Below are 24,402 nucleotides of genomic sequence, written 5' to 3'. Positions count from 1 at the left end.
CTAGTAAATAATTTGATTTTTACCTGCTTAAGTGTGAAAATAGTCTCTTTGTTGAAACTTTCTGCAGGGTTCATATTTAAAGTAGTGAACAGGACTTAAGTCACTCTGCAGCTTTCATTAACTTAAGTCATTCTGGCATTCTGCAACTTCTGTAAATTTCATGCAAAGTGAATTTGGTAGTTAAGGGTAGGATTCATCTCGCATGGCTTATGTGAAGTAAGGAAAACACTCAGCAAAGATAAAATTGGTTTTCAAGATAGGATTCTTCCTCTGCTGGGCGGATTTAATCATCCTGTTGAGGTATCATAACAGGGGCAACACTCATTCAGGGAGAGAGCTTATTTATCCCAGTATCCTGTTTTCAGGAATGGTCAAAGGAGAATGATATAAGTAGATGACTATATATAAAAAATATATGATGCTTCCCACAGGTACTGCCTCCACTGCCCATCCTACTTTCCACTGAATATAAAGTGTTGACTAGCTGTTAAGTGGCTGAAGTTGGGAGATGAATCCCATCCAGAGGGTTTGGGGGAGAAATGAGAAACTTGAGGAAATGTAAGCAATCTTCCCTTGCAAATGATGGGTACTTGAGAGAGAAACAAACAGAATTTTTCTTCTGAAAAAGCAGAGCTCCTCTGCTGAAGTAATACAAAATCTAAATAGATTCAAATCATATTATTATTCCAGCAATAAAAATGCACACAGACTTTGTTGCTAGAGCTCACAGTCGCAGACTAGTAACTGTAAAAGGATGAAGGAAAGACAGAAAACATACTGTGAAAACACATTATTCTCTGAAAATAAATACCAGAGATTGCCAAGTGTTTCTCCACCTAGCAACATTAGCTGACTATGTCAAGAACCTGAAAAAGGGAAAAGGAGCCCTCTTGGATCTCCAGAAAGTGGAGTATTTTGCTCAAGAAAGAGTATGGAAGAATGTATGAAAGCAGTTCTGAGAAGTGGCCCTAAAATAGCTTGAGCTTGCCTTCAGTGGAGTTACTGCCGCAGTCAGTAACAAGAATGGAGAAATAGGTAGGGACGAAAAAGGTGTATGAAAATGAGAACAGAAAGGTGGAACTGGAGACAGTGGAAAATGAAAAACTAATAGATGGCTTCAGAAAGTGATGTGATCAGGAGATCAGATGCAGAAAATTACTTTGGCAAAGTTTTAAATGCAGGATCAGTCTATATCTTTCAGTAGCATCTCTCCGAAAGGCAATCTTCGTGCTCATTGTCACCGGATATAGTGTAAAACCACAATTCTGGGTCAGAATGCTGTAGCTTTGTCTTCTGAAAAAAAGTAATCATTTTTGGGAGATTTTATAACTTAGTTCTCGTGTACATTAATAATAGCAGATGATGAAGCAGTAGCATGCCCTATTTGCATGGAAAAGATTCTTTTCCATGTTTTTGACGTTAGTGACCTTATCATAAACTGAATTTTGGACCTGGATGTGTATTTGCTTGGTATACTTCTAGAATCTTTGTGCCTTAGTTTCCATGGGGTTTAAAAATAATGGTATACTAGCAGTACCATTATTTAATTGGTAAAACACTCAAGCTTTTTTAATAACAGATGCCAGAGTAAGTTTATGTAAAATTTTGGGGTTTTGGTAGAAAGTAAAGGGCCCATTTGTAATAAGAGGCATTTCAAATTTATCTGCAAGAAATACATCTTTGCAATTACAATTTAAGTGGGACGCCTCTGAATTGCAGATACACTTTTATATTTAATAAAGGTTTTCTGAGAAATCTAAACTGAAGTTTTCTGGTTCATATGTAAGCTGGAACCATTTTTGTGAGCTAGCCCCGGCATAGGATTAGAAGAGCTTCATAAAAACAATGTCAGACAAATTATAAACCCTCAAGCTGTGCAGAAAGAAGATAGTGTCTGTGAAGGTTTTTGTATGCATAGGCATGTTTAAAAATATAGTCCTTTGTTGATTTCTTCTTTGCTATTTTGTTCTTTTTTTTTTCTCTGATTGTCACTGTCTGAGTTTCTAGGTTGTAGATTAATGCCTAACACTACCCACTGTGTATTTGTGATTTGCGTTTTGTAATTAAGGGGAACAATGGGAGTCCATTGGGTCTCGTTATATATAATGGTTGGTTTAATTTGTTTCACTTCTATCTTGTTAATTGTAAATTGATCATTAAGATTTGAATTCTAATCTGTCACCAGGGTTGTGAGTATTGAAGCTAGAGCAATGATCCTGGTTTTAATCACTGATGATGAGAAACAAATTTTATAATTTTGGTACATATTGCAGTTCATATATTTTAACACTGTATTTTATGGTGTTATAAATATTGTTAAATGACTTTTAGTGTAGTTTTACTGTTTGGACTATAATGTATAAATTATATTACTGGTTTGGCAACAGTAGGCATCCAACTGTGTGAGTTTAATTGAAGTAAAGAACACACACCCGGCTGAACTATTTTTCTGCATGTTTGGTTGACTGCAGTCATTGCGCTCAATACTAGGAGTGAAATGTTTGTTGGAGGTAGCCATACAAAGATGTGAAACAGTCTGTCTAAAAGGATCAGTCATTAAAATTACATGCAACAATACTGCGTCAGCAGAAAATATTTTAGAGCATATATTTAATTGCTGTACAAGTAAACAATTGGTTTTAAGAGTATGAAAAGGCAGTGCTTAAAAAGCACTGCAATGCAAAACCTAGTTCAGAGGAGTAAAGGCAGCATTGCCACCTTAGTGTTCAAAAATCAGCTCATCCTAAAAATATCCGAAGACTGACTTTGAATTGTGACTATTTAACATTTGCTGGTTCTTTGCCTCCAGTATTTGAATGAGGAGGAACCTGTTTCGGTTTTTTGTTTTGTTTTGGGTTTGGTTTTTTTTTTTTTCCAAGACTCTTCCAGTAAGGATGGTAGATAAAACCTTAAATTTGTTTTCAAATAGAAGTTGAGGCTTTCTTCGTAGTTGAATGGATCTGGAAGTACAGAGGGGTTTTTTTGTTGTTGTCCCTGTCCTCCCCCCAGTCATCATCCATTATTTTTAATACAGTGGCAAGTAACGGAGATTTGGCAAAATCTGTTACCCATCTACTTACAAGCGTGCATTTTACATTTTCATTTTCATGTGATGTTGTAGCTTTGCTCTGTGCAGTTTTGAAATAATACTGATTTCATACAGGTCTTTTGAGTCTGTTAGATCTCAGAAGCACACACAAATACATTAACATGACTGTATGACTTGTGGGGCCAGCCTGAGTCTGCAGAAGTGCAACTCCATGCAGAGTTCAACTCAGATGGTGGCATTCCCCATATCTGCATGCTTTAGTTTCTTCGAAGTCCACCACAGCTTACTAGTTGGACTGTTGGACCAGAGTAGCTCTTGTGGAGCAACATCAGCATGCCAGTTCTGTGTTCTTTAGTTGTTCGGGATCCATCAGACATAGTGCTTAGTGCACAGATTTTTCTAATTTACCTCTGCCCCGGCATTACGTGTGGGCTCTCTCTGAAGTTCAGGGCTGTGTACTTCGGCACCTGACCCCCTCTCTCTCCTGTTCCTGCTCCGACAGCTTAGGAGCAGAGTGATTCAGAAGCATTTACACCGACCCTGTCCTGCCCTGGCTGGGTGGAATTGTTACTCTTAGTATAAATGTGCTATCACGTTCAGTACAGTTGTTCAGGCTCATTACAGTTATGGTTGGGTTGGGTTTGTTGGGTTTTTTTTAACCCAACAGTTTTGAAGTTATTTAAATATCACATAGAACTAACTGTACTATCTTAATCTTTGGAAACTCAGGTGGACGAGTGGTGTATATTTAAAGATGCAGAGAGAATCTTTGTTTCAGTGTAATGAAATACTTGAATCTGGGTGGTCAGACTCTTAGATATTTACTTGGAAGGGACATTGTATAAATAATATTTTAACTGGAATGATTTTTTTTTTTTGCTGAGTTCAACTAATTACAAAAGAGATGTTTTAGGAGAAGAGAATGCAAGTAACATGGTTCAAACATCAGGCATTTAGAGCTGTATTTTAGAGATCAGAGATCATGCTACTCATGCTTTCAGTTAATTCAGTACTTTCTTTAGTTTCATTAATTGTAATTTTCAGAAGTATTTTGGTTGATTTGAATCCCTTGATCTTTCCAGAAAGACTTCAGGCACCTTCAAATGTGCTGGAGATGAATACGTCCCTTTAAAACTTGGAGATTTTTGCCACCTTTAAAGTTGCTTCTGCTGTTTCCGTGTATGAGACAGCCACATACAAATATAGAAAAAGAACCAGGATCCCCCAGTTGGGAAACCCTACAAACATGATAATTTACAGTATTCCCACATGGCAAATGCTGTTGTTGCATTTTGCTGGCAAAAAAAGGAACGCAGTCTTGAGTTTAGTCCCTGTTACCACTTGGTTGGGCTTTGTTACATCAGGTCTCTGTTGAGCTACTCTGCTTTTATCCACTTTTTTCCACTTTGCTTTTATCCACTGATTGCCTTTCTTACAGTGTCAGTATCGGGTACAGCCTGCATTCATACTGCGTGATAACAATTGGTCCAACTGACACTACTTTGTTAATGCTGAGACTTAAGTTACCAATATTTCTGTTAAATGATCAGTGTAAAAATTTGACTTCAGTTACCTTTCTACAACATGCTGCCCACTGTTACGTACCTGTCCAGGAAACTCTTGTGCATTTAAGTTTGATGTACAAATACATCAGCATAATTCTGATGTGTTTGTCAGTGATGTTCCTTAATAGAGCTGTAACTCCCTATCTAAATCAAATTACATACAGTCTTCTTCCAAAGTTTCCCTTGCGAAGTTCTTTTAGATTCACAGATGATATCGTGTATTGTTCTCTATTTAAACATGAAAAGATTATGTTGTCATTTCCAGATTTGACTTGTCAGTGTAACAACATGTTTTTGAGGGAGGAGTATTCCTTCCCCCCTGCACTTTGTTGTATTTTTCCGCATGTCAGTTGTTGTTGCATTCCGCAACAGCCAGGAAGGTAAAGTATCTTTCTGCTGTAACTGCAGCATATTTAAGTTTATGATTTAAAGATATCTCAGAAGCTTTTTAACCTCAAGATCTGGAGTGGCAGATGCCATAAAACAAATTTGCTTGCTTTTGATTCTTACTTTCTGATGGTATAGCAGATTCTGACATGTTCTCATTAACCTTTTCCAAAGAGTTAAACTGTACAAGTGCATAATGTATATTTTATCACAATTTAATCTGAGATCTTTTCCTGATATTAAGAAACAGCTCATGCCTGTTTCTCCATGGGCTGATGGTTAGAGGTGTAGCAAGTAGCAGTCCCAGGTCATTCATGGATCTGGTGTCTCTGCTCACTCGTGAAAAATAAGAATTGCTAGAAGTGACTAATTTTCTTAAAGGCTGTGCTGAGTTTTATGTAGATTAGGGTGTGCCTGTATGATTTGTCCCCTGTTTCTTAAGGTTTTATTCATTTTCCTCTTAATGCGTTGTTGTTTTTTTTTTTTAATGTGTGTAGTGGTATTTTGGGCATATTAGGTTAATAGTTTCTAAAACAGTACCACTATTGAGAGTTCAACCTGTACAGTGCAGTAAAGGTTGAACAAGTTTTTAGTAGCCATTTTTTAAATTAGATGTTAGCTTTTACTAATAAAGAACTTGAAATGTGTTTTCAAAATGCTGGCCAAATTCTTGCTTAACAAGTATGAATTTACATTTATTGATCTTATTTAACATCAACGCGTAATGCCAAATGACATGCCTGTTTAAATTAGGCTGAAATTAGCATAGCCAACCTATGACTGAGTGATTGCCATTGGCATATTTACCAGATACCCTTCGGCATCATGTTCTTTTGTCTTAAGATTATTTGAAACAGCGTTTTGTTTCTGTAAGTTCTAGTAATAGCCTGTTTATGCATTACATATACATGTATGAAATTTTATAAATGCTGAAGCCACATATTGATGGCACGCTGCAGGATGAAATCTGACAACATCCATCATCACTGTGTTTTACTTCTGTAGATCTGAAGTCAACCAGCTTAGTCAGGAAAAAGAGTATCTTCATGGCAGATTGGAGAAGATGCAGAAACGGAATGATGAATTGGACCAACAATGTATCCAGCATGGGAGAATGCATGAGAGGATGAAGTCGAGGTAGGAGGTCCTGTTAATCTGTCAGTATGTGGTATGCTCTACTGTACCTGTTGTGTAAACATAAAAATGACACTAGGTTGTTTGAAAGTAATATTCTTCCCTTGTGAAAATGACCACCCCTTCCCCCTCCCCAAGCATTCTGTCAAGTTTTTTTATAACATCTTTTGCTTGTGCCATTTTGGATAAATAAAAGGAAAGCTTGAACAACATAGTCTTCCAAAGAATTTAAGCCTAGTACATATGTGTGTGGGCTGCTTTGGCTGTTATCTGCTCTAACTTGGATGAATTGTCTTACCATATTAAAAAAAAAAAAGGGGGGGGAGGGAGGAAGGAGAGAGGAGATTATTCAGTAATATGAATGTAGAGTACAGATGTGGATTCCGTAATACCATGTAATAGGTGTATTTTTTGGTTTTACCACCTTACCTTTCTCAGTCATATTTAACTTGTATAAACTTGTATAAACAGACAAATCTTGCTGAAGATCTTAGTAACCAGAGAACTATGAACAGCTTCCAGGCACCACTAGCCTTTTCAGAGAAGCAGCAACTTCCTCAGGAAGAGCTGGGGAGCAGCTACAGCAAGACTAGTATGGAATATTTCCACCGATACCAATTCACTGTTCTGGCCAGAGTGTCCAGACTGATAATGCCTTGTGCTGTGATTTGGATTAGATGTCCTTAAAGATCACTGTGGAGACTTTAATTTTTGGTACCAGAAAGTTTATCTATGCTCTCTTGTTCTGTTTTCCACTCCACATTCAGTGTAACAGGCACTGCAAAGAGCACAGGCATGGTTGGGGAGGTAGAGGATAAAATAGGGAGATGACTGAGAGGCAACTCTGCAAACCCAATCAGCCAGGCTGCCTCTTGTCAGTAATGAAAGGCAAAATGTGGTTTAACTTCATTTGGACTAGATACTCCTGGCTGGGCAAAATTCTGTTTCCTTTTTTTGACTGCTGACCACCTGATAGGAACAGAGTTGCGTGTAGTGAAGCAGTCAGTCTTGTATGCTCTTTTTTTTTTTTTTCCCCAACTATCAATTTTTAAACTTTTTTTGCTGCCATCTCTTCGTTCTCTCTCTGTCCATATCAGCTTGTTTCTTGCAAGCTCTCCATACATTCTTTTCAATGGTCCAGACCCCCTTCTATCCTCTTCTTTTTCAGATTTCTGTCTGTACCTTATCCTGTTCTTCTGTAACCCAGAATTGTCATCATCTTTTCTAGCTCAGAGAACAAAGAAATTCAACATGCTACGACTGTGTCCCTAATCTATGTGACCACATGATCGTTCAATTCATCTCACCTCCCTTTCGGTTTCTTTACTTGTGGTGGTTTCATAGCATATGTGGGACATGCACTGAGGACTCAGGGTTACTTTCAGGGAAAAAAAAATTAAATCTCTCTTCTCCCCCTCCCTCCCCCCAAGCTGTTCTTCTGTAGAATTATTAGTATCTAGTTGAATTTAAGACTGCTTTGTAAGTTTTTAGGACAACCTTTCCTCTGTCAGAACCAAACAGATCTACTGGAAAATGTTGCTCATTCTCTGCTGCAGCAGCAGCAGCAATGATTATACACCAGAAAAGATTGAAAGCATTAATCCAGAACAGAAAAGTGGTTTGACAGCAGAGTGGTCATGCTGCAGGCAGTGCCTTACCTGCTACGGCTGTTTTGCCGAGAACAAGGGGAGAAAACAGGACAGTGATAGCATTTGTCTTATTTAATATTTTAGAATATGTAAATATGGCAGAGATTATCAGGTATTTGAATCATGAACAGTATACTTCACCAGCATTTTAAGAGGAGACTCTTTTAACATATTTTTAATGATGATCTTGCGCTATATTCATTTAAAATCCAGTAATAAGTGACAAGGCTGAAATAATAAACTGCTTTTAAAATTCAGTGTAATCTAATTTTAGTTTCCATGTGAAAACTGTAATGGATTTTCAGTATCAGTTCCCAAATGCTATAAATTGGCTATGAAGTATTCAGATTTAGGTGAAGAGAAGCAAAAAGTATAACTAGTACGACAAATAAATTTCCCAGTTCCTTATATTTATGTTGAAGGACTTCCACCAAATAAAAATAGTGATTTTTCTCATCTGATTTTGAAAATAGAGATCTGACTATGCTATTTAGTAAAGGCAGAAGAACAAATAATAATGTGTTCTGCCTCAGATTTTCATCCATCACTCAGATAGTAATAATCACAGCAAAATAATGTTAAGGATGATTACTTCTTAACACAGTAAGTTTCCCCTTTGTATGCAGCTACAAATAGCACTGGTCTTTTTGCAACACAATCCTGCAAAGTGGGTTCCTACCTAATTTTCTATCTGTTGTTATTCTGGCTCTCCTTAGAAAGTTTCTTGTATCAAAATGATTTTGACTTAACTTGGGACCTAACATTTGCATTTGAATAATAAGGAACTGTGACACTTGTTTAAGAAGAAATCTCTGTCACTACTCGTGTTCTTTTAGGATAACATGACAGGCCCTGATATAACTGTTTTGTGGAAGGAGCAAGATCTAATTGATCAGTTGGAGTTTCTTTTAGAGCAATGATATTTTGGTGATTGTGATAGTTGCATTCCTGAAAGTAAACAAGAGAACTCTTTCTTTGGCATTCCTGTCTTTCTGTCTGAATATGTGCTGTATATGAATATAATCTGAAATAACATAAAGCAGGTTTAAAAAAAATTACTTTAAATTGCTATCATTAAAGATTATTTTAAATCAGTCTTTTCAATGCAATGAAAATATTCATCCCTTTCAAGTGTGTTTTTGCTCAGTGAAATGCAGCATTAAAAGAAGTAGATGTCCATCTAAATTATATAGTTGATGTATGCTGTTGGGGCGAACTTGGGTTGAAAGATGTGTGGTTTGCAGGACTAGGGTGACATGTTAAGACAGCAGTAGAGCTTATGCAGAGATGTTCATTTAATGTTGTTAATCTAGCAACTCTGTGGATCTTTGCTTTAGATACAGGTATGATTTTTTTTTACATTAGTTTGTGCTTGTTTTGATGTTTCTTGCAGTTATGTACTTTTCATTTTAGACAGTGATTTGTTTAGCTAAGTAGATTATCTCAACAGTATTAATTAACTTGACAGGGTCACTGTTGTGCCACTGGAAGTGAACTGGTCAGCATGTGTGACTTTATGGATGTGAATCTTGGAGAAATAAATTCTTGTCTGTTATGTGGAAAAGAGCATGTTGGTATAAATTTTCAACCTGAAAGCAAATTTTATTATTAAATTCTTCACATTCCCATGCTGTAGATCTGTGTTCATAGTAGAAATTAGCAGGTAGCAGAAAGTACAGAATTTCTTATAAGGCAGCTATAAAGATAGAAAGCTGGACAGAAAAAGACAAGAATCTGCCTAGATCTATTATTAATGGAACATATTTATGAATAAGTAATATTTGCCCAAGCTGTCATGGGTCAGGATTTCATCAGGCTATTTAAGCTTCCACTGAACTTAGTTAACAACTCTTACAGGTACAAGGTTCAATTATGGCTTTGCTTTTCTGCATCTATTCTTCTCGTAAAGCAAGCATTTGATTGTAAGTCATCTATGTAGAGAATTTTTTCTGTGGACAGCCAGTGTCTAAAATGGGAAGCATTTAATTTAATATAGCTAGCTCTTTTCTGTGTACATTTCCCGTTAAAGACCCAGGTGATGTGTGGAAATACAGCAAATATGGAGTAGTGTCTTCAAGTAGGAGAAGAAAATCCTAAGCAATTGCTTTCCTTTTCTCAAGATGAGCCAGCCTTTACTTCTTATCAAGCAGCAAAAAAAGAGCATTTGGACAGTAGTTTGTATGACCTATGAGGCTCTTCCAAAATGTTTTTAATAAAACATAAATTTAGAAGCTTCTAATGAGTTTTTTCCAAACATTTTTCCAAACTAAGTTCAGTATAGGGCATCTGGGGCTATGAGTTTTCTCTAAAACTTTAGGTTTGGTGATCAGAGTTCGTATTACTGTTATTTTTGCTGTAATGTGTGTGTGATCACTGTCCAATCTGTGTAACATTAACAATAATAATAGACTTTATGCAAATTTGTATGGGGTTTTTTGTTGTGGTGGTTTTTTGGGGATGACAGTGCTGCATGTATTTCGACTGTATTTTTGGTAGCTGAAGTTAAAAAGAAGAGCCTACAGGACTGGCAGTTTGGGGCAGATGTGTGTCTATTCCTCAGGCATCAGTGGTTGTAAGTTAACTATAAAAATGTTACAACCATCTGTGTAACAAGACGGCAGAGATCTGCTCTTGCCTGTTACTATAAATAAGAAGGAGATTTGTTTGACTTCATAGACATTGGATTTATAAAGACTATATGTGTCAAATCGTAACTACGTGCCATGTTGCTGAGATGTGTCTGCAGCCAACTACCTGGGGTGTCTTCCCCTTCAGACATTCTAGTGTAGTGCAGCAACTGTGCAGAAATGTCTGTATAGCACAACATGTGACAAATTATATTTGTTTTCTACCTATGGGGAAATGTATGATTCTTATGGATAAGCTTATCTGGAAGAGTAGCTAAAATGGATTCTTAAATGGACCACTCAAGGAGTTAGAGAGAAAATGTGACATTCAGTTTGACAATGATTTTAAAGGTTTTTCCCACCATTAAACTTATTTTGTTGTTGTTGTTACTAAGTGATAGTGTATGAGAGATCATGTATGCATGAGAGAACACACGCATATGAGAATCATGACGTATATATATATATATTGAGAATATGCCAGCAGTTTCAAGTAACTGATACATAAAATCACAATAGTTGGTTTGCTGTCACTATTACACTTCTGCATAGAGATTTTGGATTTCTTTGGCAAATCTCCAGTAGAACAATTGATTAAAATTATTTCTTGATAACTGGAGCAATCAAGTTGCATTGAAAATTTTACATTTTCTGCCTAAAGCTCTAGTACAATTTTTTGTGTTTTCAAGAAATAATGATGGGTGGAAGAACTCAGTTTTGATCATTGCCTAAAAGACCTTTATTTTTTTTTCCGGTCCAGTTCATTCTTTCTTGAATATATTGTCTTCCTTATTGTTTTTTTTAAGTAACAGTGAGGCAATTGTTACTATCTTTTTACTAGACCAATCATCTGTTTTGAAATGCAATTATAGAACAAAAATGCACTATATTGTGGCTTTTTAATTTAAAATGCATTAATTTTTATGTTGAAAATAGAGATTAACATATGTAGTGTCCGTAACATCTTTGCTGAAAGTTGCCTCAATCTTTAAAGAGCAGAATGCTCCACTTTTTCCTGAGCGTCATTATTCCTACCCACGTACCTTTGGTGTGGTTTCGCCGTAAGGGAATTGCTGTAACAATTGGAGACAGGCTTGCTTGTAAAGCCTTTCAGGCAAGGAGTTTGTAAAGAGCTTTGTGGTCACTGTGTCCGGCATTGCGGTGCTGCCAGATAAAACTCTCAGCTCTGTCTAGAATTTGGGGTTATCACTATTACTTAATTTTTTATTACTATTTAATAGACTGACATTTTAGGTGGAGAAATGTATACTCCAGAGAAGTACTATTAGGAAATAATCAGCGGATGATGTGTATATTCATACACACGTATATGTTGCAAATCCTGTCAGAGTCTGAAAGTGTATTTGGCTTTTGTTTAATTTTCGGGTGTTTGCACACAGTTCACATGGTCTGGCATAAAAACTGCATGTTCAAAATTTCTCCTTCCCTCTTCCTCACCAGTTCGCTTATTTGTCTACTTACTGTAGATATGTTAGTCTATTTCCCCACCACCACCACCACTTTAAATAGATGTCTATATATAGTGTGTATATAAATGCATATATCATTTGTGCTTTTGTATGTGTAATATTCCCATTCTAAATAGTTAATAAGTTATATAAGATTATATAAGTCCCCAATTTAAAGATTTGTTCCCCAGCTACTCGAACAGTAGACATAAAGCAAAAATTATCTTAGTTGTTAGAAAACCTGAAAATGTATACCAAAAGTGAAATACAGGGTCTTCAGAAAATGCTACAAAATAGTATGCAAATAAGTTGTTAGCCTTCTTAAGAAGCAAATGACAAGCAGAGGGAATTATCACACCCAATCTTCAGATAGATGTTATGGGAACTTGATAATGTTCTGTAAGATGTATTCTAGGTCACTGAGTACTATGTTCCTCTACTGCAGCTATCACTAAGTGTGTGTGTGTATAAAATATATATACTTATATATATAGCTTTTTATATATATATATATGTTCCATTGAGAATGTATTGAGCTCATTTTTAAAAGTCATTAGGCCTCACTGCTCCAATTTGGACAACTGTTTCCAGCACCACTGACCTTCTGATTGGGATCCTTCTTATTTTTGGTCTGAATTTATTTGTGTTCGACTTGTACCTACTTGTCCTTGAGCCAAAATTGGGGTAAGTAGTTATTTTGTTCTGCTTTTATTTTATCTGCACCGGTAATGCAGATAATTATAGACAATGGTTGTATCTATTCAGTCCTATTCCTGATTAATAAGTGAAGCCTTCCTTTTTTGTTCTTCTTTTTGCAATAAGCTCTCCATCACCCTCAGTTTTCTGATTGTTGATCTTTTTTGAATATGGGCAATCAGAACTGTCTACAGGGTTTTGGCATTTGAATATCTCGTATGGCAGAATTAATGCATTTACTGGAAATTCCATGACTGATGGATCCTACGATCACATTTGCCTTTTTTGACAGCTGCATAATATTGGCAGCTGATAATCCTTCTCTATCCAAGAAGTACATCCAGGACCTCTTCCTCCCAAGTAAATTCAAGTTGTTAGCAGAGATTTTTGCTATGAACTGAGTATGCGTCAAGTCCCTAGTGTAAGACTTTGTACTATAAAATTTCATCCCGTTTCTGCTATTCCAATCTTCTGAGTCATCTGTTTCTTTCTGTGCAGTATCCCAGACCTTCTCTAAGCTGATGACATCTCTTAAAATTTATCAGCCCACTCTCACTTTTTGTGCTGAGTCATAATTCAAAATATTCAAAAATCTGTTTAAGCTCGAAGAAATCCACTTATAATTCTTCCTCACCTTCAGTTGTTCCTGTCGGCTGTGCTCTTTATTTTAGTCAGTTACTTATCAATGACAGCTTAGTTAACGATTGCTGATGCGGCATGATATTTAATGTTTTGCTGAAGTTAATGTAGGTAAGATTTATTGCATTTCCATTATCAAAAAATCAGCTGTCAAAGAATTTAGGATTGCCGTGACAGAATCTGCTTGGTCTAACTTCTGTTTCAGTTTCTCAGGTTTTGCATTTACCTTCATGTCCTTATATATTCTTTTTCCTTCAAAACTTGTTGTAGGGTTTTCATGCATTTGAGGTCATGGTAACGGGCTGATAATTATCTGAACTACCTTCTTTAAGGATTAGTTAACCTGTTTTCATTGCTTAACAATGTAGTCAATGTGGGGAAGAAGGTGCAGAGGGGAAAACGACAGTGTCTGTGTTCACTTTGCACATCAAGACAGCTGGCCACCACAGTTTCAGTGTTGTAGAAACTGGATAATAATATCTGGGAAAGGGATACCATAAACTTGGGGGATAGTCGATGCCTCAAAGAAAAGCTAGGTGGAAAAATAGCCAGGTTTGCTTGCTTCTGTGTTGAACAGCTATCAACACTCTAACACCCCCTCTGTTAAGAGTCTGGTAATTGTCCACTCCTTGGAATATCTTCTACTCTACTGCTTTGATGTACTCTGCCTTCTCCAAAACAGACACGGGGATAGTTCTTATTCATGCCATCAACTTCTGGGAGTCAAAGCCTTCAGCTCACTAATAGTAAGCTTGTGTTCTTGTCTACCAGGAATGTAAAAAGCCCTGAAATATGTGTGACATAAAACAGCACAACATAAGGTTCCAGGCTGTTCTTGTTACTTTCTGTTGTCAGCACAGTTGTTGGTTTTCAAATTTAAATGTTAATTTAGCATTAACGAAGAATTCTTGATTCTCTCCTCTAAAATGGAGGTGGATAAAGGTGATGTCTTTGACAGCTCAGCTCAGACTCTCCTTGATATGGCAAGATCTAGAAATGCTTGGCCCTATGCAGATCATCACAGTGATGCTGAAAAAGGTGTGCATCGTTGGGGAGAAGTGTACCTGTCGTTTTCCAGTGAAATCCCATTTTATTCTTCTACATTTGCTACAAACCTGCAACTGTTTAAATTTTGGTTGGGGCTTGCTTCTGGTGGTGATAAGTGATCCTTCTTGTCTTAATCCTCCAATTACCTGTTAACCACTACCATATCTTCTACTTTGAAACACTTCGCCTTCAGTGCCTGGTAGTACCCCCTCTGGTCCGTGGTAGTAGTCATGGACCAGTCTTCCTCACCCCTTTCCCCAGAGACGTGAAATAAAAAGTGAGCAGGCTGGATCAAAGTGCTCCTTTGCTGGCAGGTTCATAAAAACGTAGTTGTTTAATGGCAAGAAATAGCACCAATAACATGTCACGTTCATTTAGGTTACCTGCTAAAAGGTATCCAGAGCTACAGAATAAAGGCTTCTACCCAGGATAATAGCCTTTCCAATGTAGTATAAACTCTGGAGGACAACCCTCCCCATGTTCCTCCTAGAAGTATACACCATTTAACAATCTTTAGCAAGTCTTGATTGTTTAGACCATCTAAAAAATTAAATTGTTGAAATCCCTGACTGTTATACTCACTTTGTTTTCTTTCTTCCATATTGTGTTGCATCTGCATTTTTTAAGTTAATTTTTCTGTACTGTATTTCTGTGATATCCTTGTGATATGTCAGAACATTTTAAAAAAAATACGTTTTCAAATCGCCACTGTGAGACTAACACTATGCAGTAGTTCAGCAGCAAATATCTAGCTGGGATATTTAACAGTAATTGGGATCTTCCTATTGGGCCTTTGGTGAACTCACAATAATAGTAAAACCTGACTATTAACCCATTTGGCAAACTACTTTAAGCAGTAGCAGATTTTCTTCCAGTTTTGATCTCTGTGTATAACTCTCAGATTTTCAGACTAAGGCTATTTAAAACCCTCTGTTCCCATATAGTGGGGAGCTGAAAATGAAGACAAATGAATAACATCTAAGAAGCTTTGCAAGTGTGTCATGAAAATGTACCAGCTCCATAACAAAATCTATGCACCTGCGTGCTTTCAAGGTTATTGTTGTAAGAGAAGGAGACCCAAAACTAATGACGATTTATGTTTTTAATATAATAAGTGAGTAGATTTTTGCAAGGCTATTGGAAGGCAGCTTTTTCCTGATACCTTCAGTGTTTTGGTTGCTTCTGCAGGGTCCAGTCCTGCTCCTACGGAAGTTGATAAAACTGTGGATGCTCTCATTTTCCATATATAAGTCTAACCTGCTTTTAAATCTTTGAGTGTTTAGCCTTGATGTGTCTTGTGCCAGTAGTTCCATAACCAATGTTGCACTTAAGTGGTTTTTTTCCCTTCATGATTTTTGTTTTCCATCTTTCAAACTAATTGGAAGTGCTGCTGGTTTTGCATTATGAGACCGAAGACTTATTTTTGCACTTGTTTTGTTCTCTAAAACACAGATAGAATCTTCTTTTGCCTATTTCTTGTCTAAATTAAACTATCATTCTTTTCTGGAGCTCCATCGTATTTATTATCAGTTTCTGAGTGTACTCCAAAAAAATTGCTGTCCTAAAGAATTAAATACTGAAAAGTAGTTGCGTTTATTGTGCCTTGTGATAGTGCTAATTGGTGGTAGCCTAATATTAACAGGCATTGTGCTAGTTTCTGGCACATTTAAGATGCTATCTTAAATGTGTTATCCTTTAACTGCTAATCGCAGAAGTTGTAGTGAAATAAAGATTATGGAAGTAGCTATAATGAAAGACAGTATGATAAGAGCTACTTAGCATCTACATTTCTAGTGTACTCAAGACAGCGTTATGTGTGCTCAGGGCTTCTCAGTTTGGTTCTGAAATAAAGTAATGACGATGGAAAATATTAAAGAAATGGAAAAGGGTAATAGATTATTCTGTGTTTGTTTAACTTGTTCTTTGTGAACAGTAAATTCATTTATGCAAGGAAAGAAAGGGGAAATGAGATTTTTTTTTTTTTAAGTCCTTTTTAACCTCAGAGAGCCAGATTCCACCTTTAGTTATATATATGGAAATACATCCTTGTCCCATAGGAGATTTCATTACTTACGACTTGATCCTGAACAGTCTTTAGAATTCTGATTTGATTCAAGTCAAGATTGCTAAATACTTCCAGGTCTCCAGTTTCAAAAGGTTGTCTCAGTGGCACGGCTGAAATTATAGTAATCTTTTCTCTGCTTATGTAAAGTGGTAGAATCCTTTTGAGTGCTACACTAGCACTTCCCACACTACCAGGGATTTAGCCTTAGTTTTAGCTATGTGACTTGCGTATAGTCAAAAACAACTTTTAGGGTTTTGGGTGGTGGTTTGGTTTTTTTTTGTTCTCCCCCCCGCTTGGATCACTTGAGTGGCTGACCTTTTTTATATATATAAAAAAATATATATGTGTGTGTGTTTGTATACGCATATATACATATATATACACACACATACACACACAGAGTTTCTGAACTAAAAAAAGCCCATCTGTAAAGTGACACCAAGCATGGACAATAGCATAGAATAAATGTTTGGAAGCATGTGACTTAAAAGCACTTTAACTTTTACCATCATGAAGGCTGTTGTAATCTGCTGTGCCTTATCACACATGTGTTAGATTATGCAAATATGCATGTTACCCAAATCAGTTTTATGAACAAAATGCACAAACAAGCTGAGCAGAGGCACATGTATCCTTGGGAAAGGGCTTTCATAGGCTGGGCAGAAATGGAATTTCTTCATTGACCTTCTGTAATGTTAACCCACATCAATAAAATCCACAGGAAATGTGTCTAACATTTTGTCCTTTTTAAATTTCCATTTTTAATAGCAAGAAGACACTCCAGGCAGTGCATTTCTGGGGGATTATTGCATTTCTCGGGTGGCTGAAGTCACTCACCCTTCAGCCTTGTGCCTCACAACACACCCGAGGCGAGCAATAATCCCCAGCAAGGCGCACTGCCTGTCTTGTCTTATTGCTTAATTATTATACCTATTTAATGCTGCTTAGAACATTGTCAGCTGTTGAGAAAAGGTAATTATCACTAGTCAAATGAAAAACACTTTTTTGGCTGCCTTACGGATACACATTTTACTGGTACCTTGATACATAATGAAGCCTGATAGCAAAACTTTTGCTTGTCTCTTCTTCAAGCCACAGCTGTTTCCCTGCTAAATTCATCCCATCTGTCTCCCCTTCCGTAAGGCTGTAGGCAGTATAGCATAAGTACAGAAGCAGTTCAGTGCTATTTTGGATAAACATAGCTGAAATTTGAATCTTTGCCATTTGCAATGCACACATTTTGTTTTACTGCTGTAAAGAGAGCTGTCAAAATAAAAACTACATGGATAATTTACTGAAATACAGTCAAATAAAGGGATGATCAAAGGGGAAAAATGAAGATATAATATAGGGTCACTCTTACTTTCATGGTGTATTCTGAACAATGTAATTGTTGACCTCTTGACATTGCTGGGTTCAGAGAAATCGGTAGTGAATAAAAAAAGTAGAAGCCACTGAATTAGAATATAGCATGAAGAAGTCCAGACTTCATGCCAAAACGGCTAATTGTAGCAGGCAGTTATTTGTGATATTGCCCTGTTGAGATATCTGACCAAGGTATAGTTCCTTGCTTGTTTTATGTAAGGAGTATATAATTGTGTAAGATAATACGGCTTGGAAATTAAAACCAGCATTGCTATATATGACACTTTGTCTCTGAAAATAGAAGGACACCATAGTGATCACTGTGGGGCAATGGTCATCTACACTCTCCTCTACTCTTTGCAGTTTTAGTTGACAGGGAAAAATATATATTAAAGCTGAATACAGTCATCTTCCTTGAGTTTGTTGTTCTAAATTGGATTGGTGGTTAGTTACCCAGGGTTTGTGTTTGAAACTCCAGACTTTCTGGAACAAAAGATCCAAATCCCAGTAAGATCTGCTTGATAGTTCACCTTTGTGACTTGAATAAATTGAGTCTTCCAGACACAAATCTTTTTAAAAAAAGTCTTCTATTCTGCTGAAGTGTTAGAAATCCTATGGCATCTCTAGTAAGAGAAGGACTTTGACCACTACATCTTGGATATATTTTACTTTCACTGTGTTATTATGTTCTGTGTGGCCCATCTCAGAGAAGACTATATTTCATCAGCACTGGCTCTGTATGGCTGGTAAATGCTTGTGAGTCTTTTGTAGGAGAACCTTGGAAGCTCTTTCTAGGTTAACCCTGATGTGTACTTGGGATAGTTCCATGTTCTGTGAAAGTTAATTCTTGAAGGCCGGTGCTTCCAAATTTGTATTGTGTTAGGTAAAGGTGAACAGAGCCATGTTTGTCCTAACCTAGAAGATGCTGTCATTGACAAAGTAAGAAACTGATGAAGAAGTTAACGTTAGTGGACAATGAAATGATCTCAATATAAAATGTTACAAGCAGAAAGTTCCTTTTGGAAAAAGCACTTTGTGGAGTTCACTGCTACTGAAATACTGATTCCAGTGTTCTGTATTGAGGTAGAGAAGGGGACAAAAGGACGTTAAGTCATTAGCTTCTTCAGTATTTACAGGATTGTTTTCAAGCTGCATCAAAAGAAACAAAGCCTTTCATAATATTACTAAGAAAGGTACTGCTACATGAAAAGTTTATGCAGTGATTGTCATGTAAATATATGTAAAATCAATACTCTGGCAAAAGCCAAGACTGCATTACTCCTTCACATTTACAGGAATGTTAGAATTTCTCTCTCTTTATAGACATTAAATTGAAATATATTCAAAGGTTGTGAAATATTATTTTTAGTTTTGTTCAGTAATATGAATATAAATAAGGATGTTATAATCTGGGAGACTGAATGTTGGTGTTTAGTCCTCCTGTAACTAATCCAGGAGCTGGTAACGTGGCTACTGCACCAGAACTAGTACCCTCATGTTTCGGTTTAAAGGAAGAAAGACCCCACCGTTTTTAAAGGAAGCCCACTTCAAGGACTCCACCATATGTACAGGCATCTCCCCCTCTGCCTCCCTTTGGGCTCGACTGAAAGAGTAGTTGTATAGACTTGTCTGAACACTTACTAGGTCACTGAAATATTGCAGTAAACATCCAGGTACTAGGACCATCTTGGAACAATTTCTTTTGTGGTAAATATGTTTTGATATTCTTGAAAGCCCTACTAAGGTCTGAGCTTACCTTTTAAAAATAGTGGCTATGGCTTGGTCATCCAGTTTTGTATACAACTGTGTAAATCACTTGCAGTAAAAGGAGAATGTTTGACATCTGATGGAACATACACATGTACCAACGTAATGTTTCAAGAAACTTAATAAGCCCCCCCCCCCCCGCCCGCCCCAAATGAGAGATTTACTTTTATGCTGCATTACATATTGGAAATGGTTAGCCTCTGTTAGAATCATTTAGGTAGCTGCTGTAAGTTCACATGGGAGGCCTGTACCTTCATGCATAACAAATCTGACAGACCCACTGCATTTTTTACAAACGTGATTCCAAAGCTGCAAGTATCTAAATAAAACTCAGTTTTTACAAAGGGTTTTACCCTCTTACAGCGTTTGTGCAAATGAGAATTAGGGATGGAGGAGTAGGCAAGATCAAGAGCAAAACAAGTTATAGTGGTTGTCTTTCCCATGTGCAAAGTATTAAGAAAGCTCTCAGTCTTGTGCTTTTCACATATTTATTACACTTTATTTTGCAGTCCAGTGTGCTTTACCATAAGTACATGCATTTGTTGACGATGTGATCAAAAATCCAAGATTATGTGAATTCCAGGTGATCCTTCACCTACAGTGTTGAGTATGCTCCCACTGTTGGGACCGTTTATGGTGATCTGGATCTAATAAGGAGACTTCCTTCAATCCAGAACTTCAAATACTCATCTGGTTTTGTCTGGCCATCATCTTTTTACTTACGTCCAGCATTTTTTCTTTCTGCCAATGTGTTTTTAGGTCAGACAGAAGGCCCTGTATTTCCACCCTTTCCTTCTGCAGGTTAGCGTAAGGACAAAAGGAAAAGAAGGAATGGGTCAGAGGGGATCACAAACCAACAGACAAAAAAATCCATTAAGTAATATGGAAGAAGAAAAACACTTCTTGCAGTGCTGTTTTCTGTTCTTTTCCCTTTTTCATGCTTTTCTTGGTTTAAGGTAGTTTTAGGTACTCCATCTCTACATGTGGAAGGAGTGTTTTCTGATAAAAATGTTCTGAAGATTTCTGGACCTTCTGAAAAAAAAATGTTGTTTTTTTTTTTTTTTAATGTACACAGTGAACAAAAACCTCTGCTTGCTCAAAATTTTTCATGCAACTCTACTTGTTTGCTCAGTTGCCTTATGAGTTATATGATCAAAACCAAAAGCCAATACAATCTTTACAGAATATTATTACTTTTCACTCTATCTTAGCTGCCCTCTCCCATTTTCAACTGCCTCTATTTTGGCAAATTTTAGACTTTGTTGTTGTTGTTATTAGTGCTTAGATGTTCTGATTAGATATAATTTGCAAGCTCCACTATTTGAAAGTAATTTTTTTTTTAATAGCAACATGACATACACTGAACAATACATTCCATAAATGTTTTTCTTCTTTGTGCCTAGGTTCTCCTAAACAGAGAAATTCTAGCAACTATTATATGTGCTTGCAGGTCATCTATAAAACAAAAGTAAAATCCTTTTCCTTGAGCAATAGTGCAGGTTTTGCCACTTCTGTTAAAGCAGTGTTGCAAGATAAATGAGTGATCTTTCCCATGCTACTTTCTCTGCTTTTAATAATCAGTGGAACTTTGGTTGCTGAACGGCTGAATTTGTTCAGTCCCTTAAACACAACAGGTAACTCTCAAGCAGAATTGAAAGTGAGGGTTACCTGAGATGCTAGTGTTATTTGTGTGAAAATATAATCTTAAAAATTTTGTCCCACTAAAATTTATTGTCTCCTAAGCAAATTTCTGTTCATATTTTCAGATAGCGCATTTGGGGATTCTTTCCTTTGTAATCTTTATGGGAAGGAATTTTTTCCTAATACTTCAGGGATTTTCTGCATCAGATTGGAGGGTAATGTTACAGTCAGTAATGTTTACATCAACAAATGTAAATTTAAATTAAATCTATTATTTAAATAGCATAATGGAAACACATGGTGCTTTGTAGTCATGTAATTAAAGAAGATCTGTGCCTCCAGGAGTTTATGATCTAAAGATCAAAACCAGTTCCACATGCAACAGACCTCTTCTAAATATCGGTGTACAATTTGGGGATTTTGTCTTGCATTTACTTCAGCATAAATTTTACTCTTGAGCAGAGATTTCACCCAGGCCAGTGCAGTACTGTTTGAGATGTAATGCATAAGTATTGTACTTGATGCCTTGTTCAGGGACAGTTAACTGTTAGCACAGAAAAGCTTGGTGTTTTGATGTCAAGATTTATACCTCATTTATTTAACAGTAACACTGTGAACTAAACTTTGTGGATGATACTAGTTTAGTTAGGGGAAAAAAAAAATCAATTTCTTATCTTTAACAAGGAGTCTGACTAGCCATGGGTTTTTTTTTCCAGTTGTGAAAGTAATTTTGTGCAAAATTGCATTTGAGTTAAATTATTCACTCATTCTGGGGCAATAGTCTGTATTCACTTTCCAGCTGAGCCAACTAAAAATATGGGAAACAGACCAGCCTAGTATTCCATTGTTGCCTTATATAATGTGGTGTTTTGGAAATGATGATGAAGGCAACCTGGATATTTCATGGATGAAATAGTGGATTCATAAACTGAAAGCTTTGCTTGCTATTTGTCATGGTGTTTTCTCCCTTCCTTTCAAAACTCTGTGCTCACAAATCAGAGATGTTGCTTTTATTTAAAAAAGAAAAGGGGAGGACAAAGAAAAAAAATCAAGCCTCTTTATCCTTTGAAGAAATCTGCCTGAATTGCTGACTGAGTTCCCTGAAAAGCCCTGGACTCCTTCAAAACTTGGAACCACGTTCAGACCCCAACTCGGTAAGGTAGTGTACTTTGTTTAGTGTACTTTAAGTCTTAGTTTTCTCCCCGTAGTATGCTACAAAAGAGCCTGGTTGTAAACACATAGGTTGTTATTGTCAAGTGTGATGGTGTGGGATTTCTTCCAATTATCAACCTAATTAGGACCCTGAACTAAAAAGAATTTTTCATTTCTTTTGGTTGTGGGGAGCTAAATGAAGACCTGTCTGTGAGCCCTGGGACTCAGAGGTAGCTGCAAACCATTAAGCCCCTTTGTCGCTGTAACGACTTAGCTGCAAAATAATTTAGCAGCTCTAAGAGGCAACTTCTGCGTTCAGCCTCCTTGCCTGAGCATTTTCCCTAAGTTAAGGTAAGCTTGGACAGGACCTCGCATGTTTGCATGTTTTGTTCCTTATTCCAGTGCTTTTTTTTCCTCGTTTGATGCAGTTGCTTAGGTTTGCACAGCTCAGAGGTGCTACTGTGTTTGGTTTTCTTCGGTTTTTTAAATCCATAATACAGGAGTTCTGGTCATTTCCTGATCATCTGAATGTTTGGAGTTCTGGCAGCTATCAGAGACTTCTGAGCGTTTTATTCTGAATTCTGGCACTTCTTCTCCAAGTGTTGTGCTTCAGTTTTACCCATGCTGTGGTACAGATCATGGTGTTGCTGGTTAAAGGTCACCTGTGTGCTGTGTGGAAATAATGCTGTACCCATCTTTTCTAACGTCTTCTAAGACAAAAGCTGTGAAATGGTTGCATGTTATGAGCGGTAAGCATTAATGAATGTTGGTGCTTTTCTTCCAGACTGCTCTGAGCAAAACTTTTGTGCTTCAGGTATGGCTATACACTAACCAGGGTGAAGTAATAGATTTTCCTACAATGAGCAATAGTACAAGTCCTACCTTCTGCATGTCTGCAACTGGATTTCCTTTCTACTGCACTTCTTTTTTTTTTTTTAACTGAACTGTAGCTTTCTGAGCAAAATGAGCCTTTCGGTCAGATGGTGTGTGGCTTCACACAAACTTTTACTACATGACAGGCTAACTTAGCAACCAAGATGTGTTTTCCACTTATTCCTACTCATTGCTTTTGTCTTGTGCTGACATATTGGATTCTGTGCTGTACAAAAGGAAGCCCTAAATGACAACTGGTGTAGCATTGTGCTTGGGACCCGTGTATTTGGATCTAGACTCAGATGAAGGACTTGTGCTCAAAAACATTCAGTGCTTGGCAGTCCCAAATACCAAATTTCTTTTGTAACAGAAAAAAAAAATCCTTTATAATCCTTAATAATTTATAATTTATAATCCTTAATAATCCTTAATAATTTCAGGGTGCCTTGGGTGAAAGCATAAGCAAGAAGGATAAGATTTCCTAAGAGGGTGTAGCATTGGTAGTCTTAAACAACCAACACATACACACACACACACCCCCACACCCAGAAAACCCAAAACAACAACAAAACAAAACCCACAAACTACAGAGGTCCTATGAAAAGAGACAATAATTCTGACATCAGGCCGTCAAGTAACAGACTCTAATGCAGAAAACTGTCCCAGATTCCAGCATTCCTTTCAGCTGACATTAGAAAACAAGGTAGACTTAGCATGAGAAATAGTCTTTATATGAAGAGATTGCTCTTGTTAGGCCCATATGTGAACCATATATCCAGATTCTCTCTACATCCGCTCACATGTCTCCCTGTCAGCATCTGAAGAGAGATCCCCAAATGTTCAAATGTACCTTTCAGATCAGAGTTTAATTTTAGAAGACTCTCTTGGCCTATTGATTTTTATTATAACAGTGCTGTGATAGAGGAGACATCAGATGGCAAGTAAAATTTCAGAAGTCAAAAGCTACAAAGCTGTAGAAATAAATGCAAACGTAACTTGCAGTAGTATGTTACAATACTTGCATATGGTAAAATATTTATGTGTAAAATATATGTCATTATGGAATAAGTAATAATTCATCAGGGAGTGTATTGTTCACGTGCACTTTGTATGTTACAAACTGCAACACAGAGGCTGAATGCTTCCATGATCTGTGTGTCGGACGAGGAAGGCAAAGTTTAAAAGCCCAAATAATGGTTCCAGAGCGGACACTTGTAGAAATTTGGAACTTCAGTACTGCAGAACATCTTGGACATCAGTTTCTGTGTTTTCTGATA

General features: G+C 36.9%; 1 protein-coding gene across 10 annotated transcripts in view; it reads left to right on the top strand.

The window, feature by feature from the left end:
- Positions 1-24,402, top strand: part of SDCCAG8 (SHH signaling and ciliogenesis regulator SDCCAG8) — a 116,240-nt gene that overhangs the window by 67,741 nt on the left and 24,097 nt on the right. For 5 of the 10 annotated variants that reach the window (XR_015708183.1, XR_015708182.1, XM_087774499.1 and 2 more), the window contains exons 16-17: positions 6,007-6,138; positions 12,472-12,564. Coding sequence is in view for 8 of the 10 variants with exons in the window: in XM_087774499.1 (XP_087630625.1) it covers positions 6,007-6,138; positions 12,472-12,564 (225 nt within the window). In the remaining 2 variants the exon portion in view is untranslated. Of the gene's footprint in view, positions 1-6,006; positions 6,139-12,471; positions 12,565-20,862; positions 20,888-24,402 lie in introns of those variants that run through there. The other 5 variants (XM_087774500.1, XM_087774505.1, XM_087774503.1 and 2 more) reach the window with 3 other exon arrangements.

This window comes from Nipponia nippon, unplaced genomic scaffold, assembly GCF_047370975.1.
Source record: "Nipponia nippon isolate SJK-2023a ecotype South Korea unplaced genomic scaffold, ASM4737097v1 scaffold_4, whole genome shotgun sequence".
NCBI classification, from domain to species: domain Eukaryota; kingdom Metazoa; phylum Chordata; class Aves; order Pelecaniformes; family Threskiornithidae; genus Nipponia; species Nipponia nippon.
The sequence above is the reverse complement of the archived record's forward strand: the minus strand, read 5'-3'. Positions and strand labels throughout refer to the sequence as shown.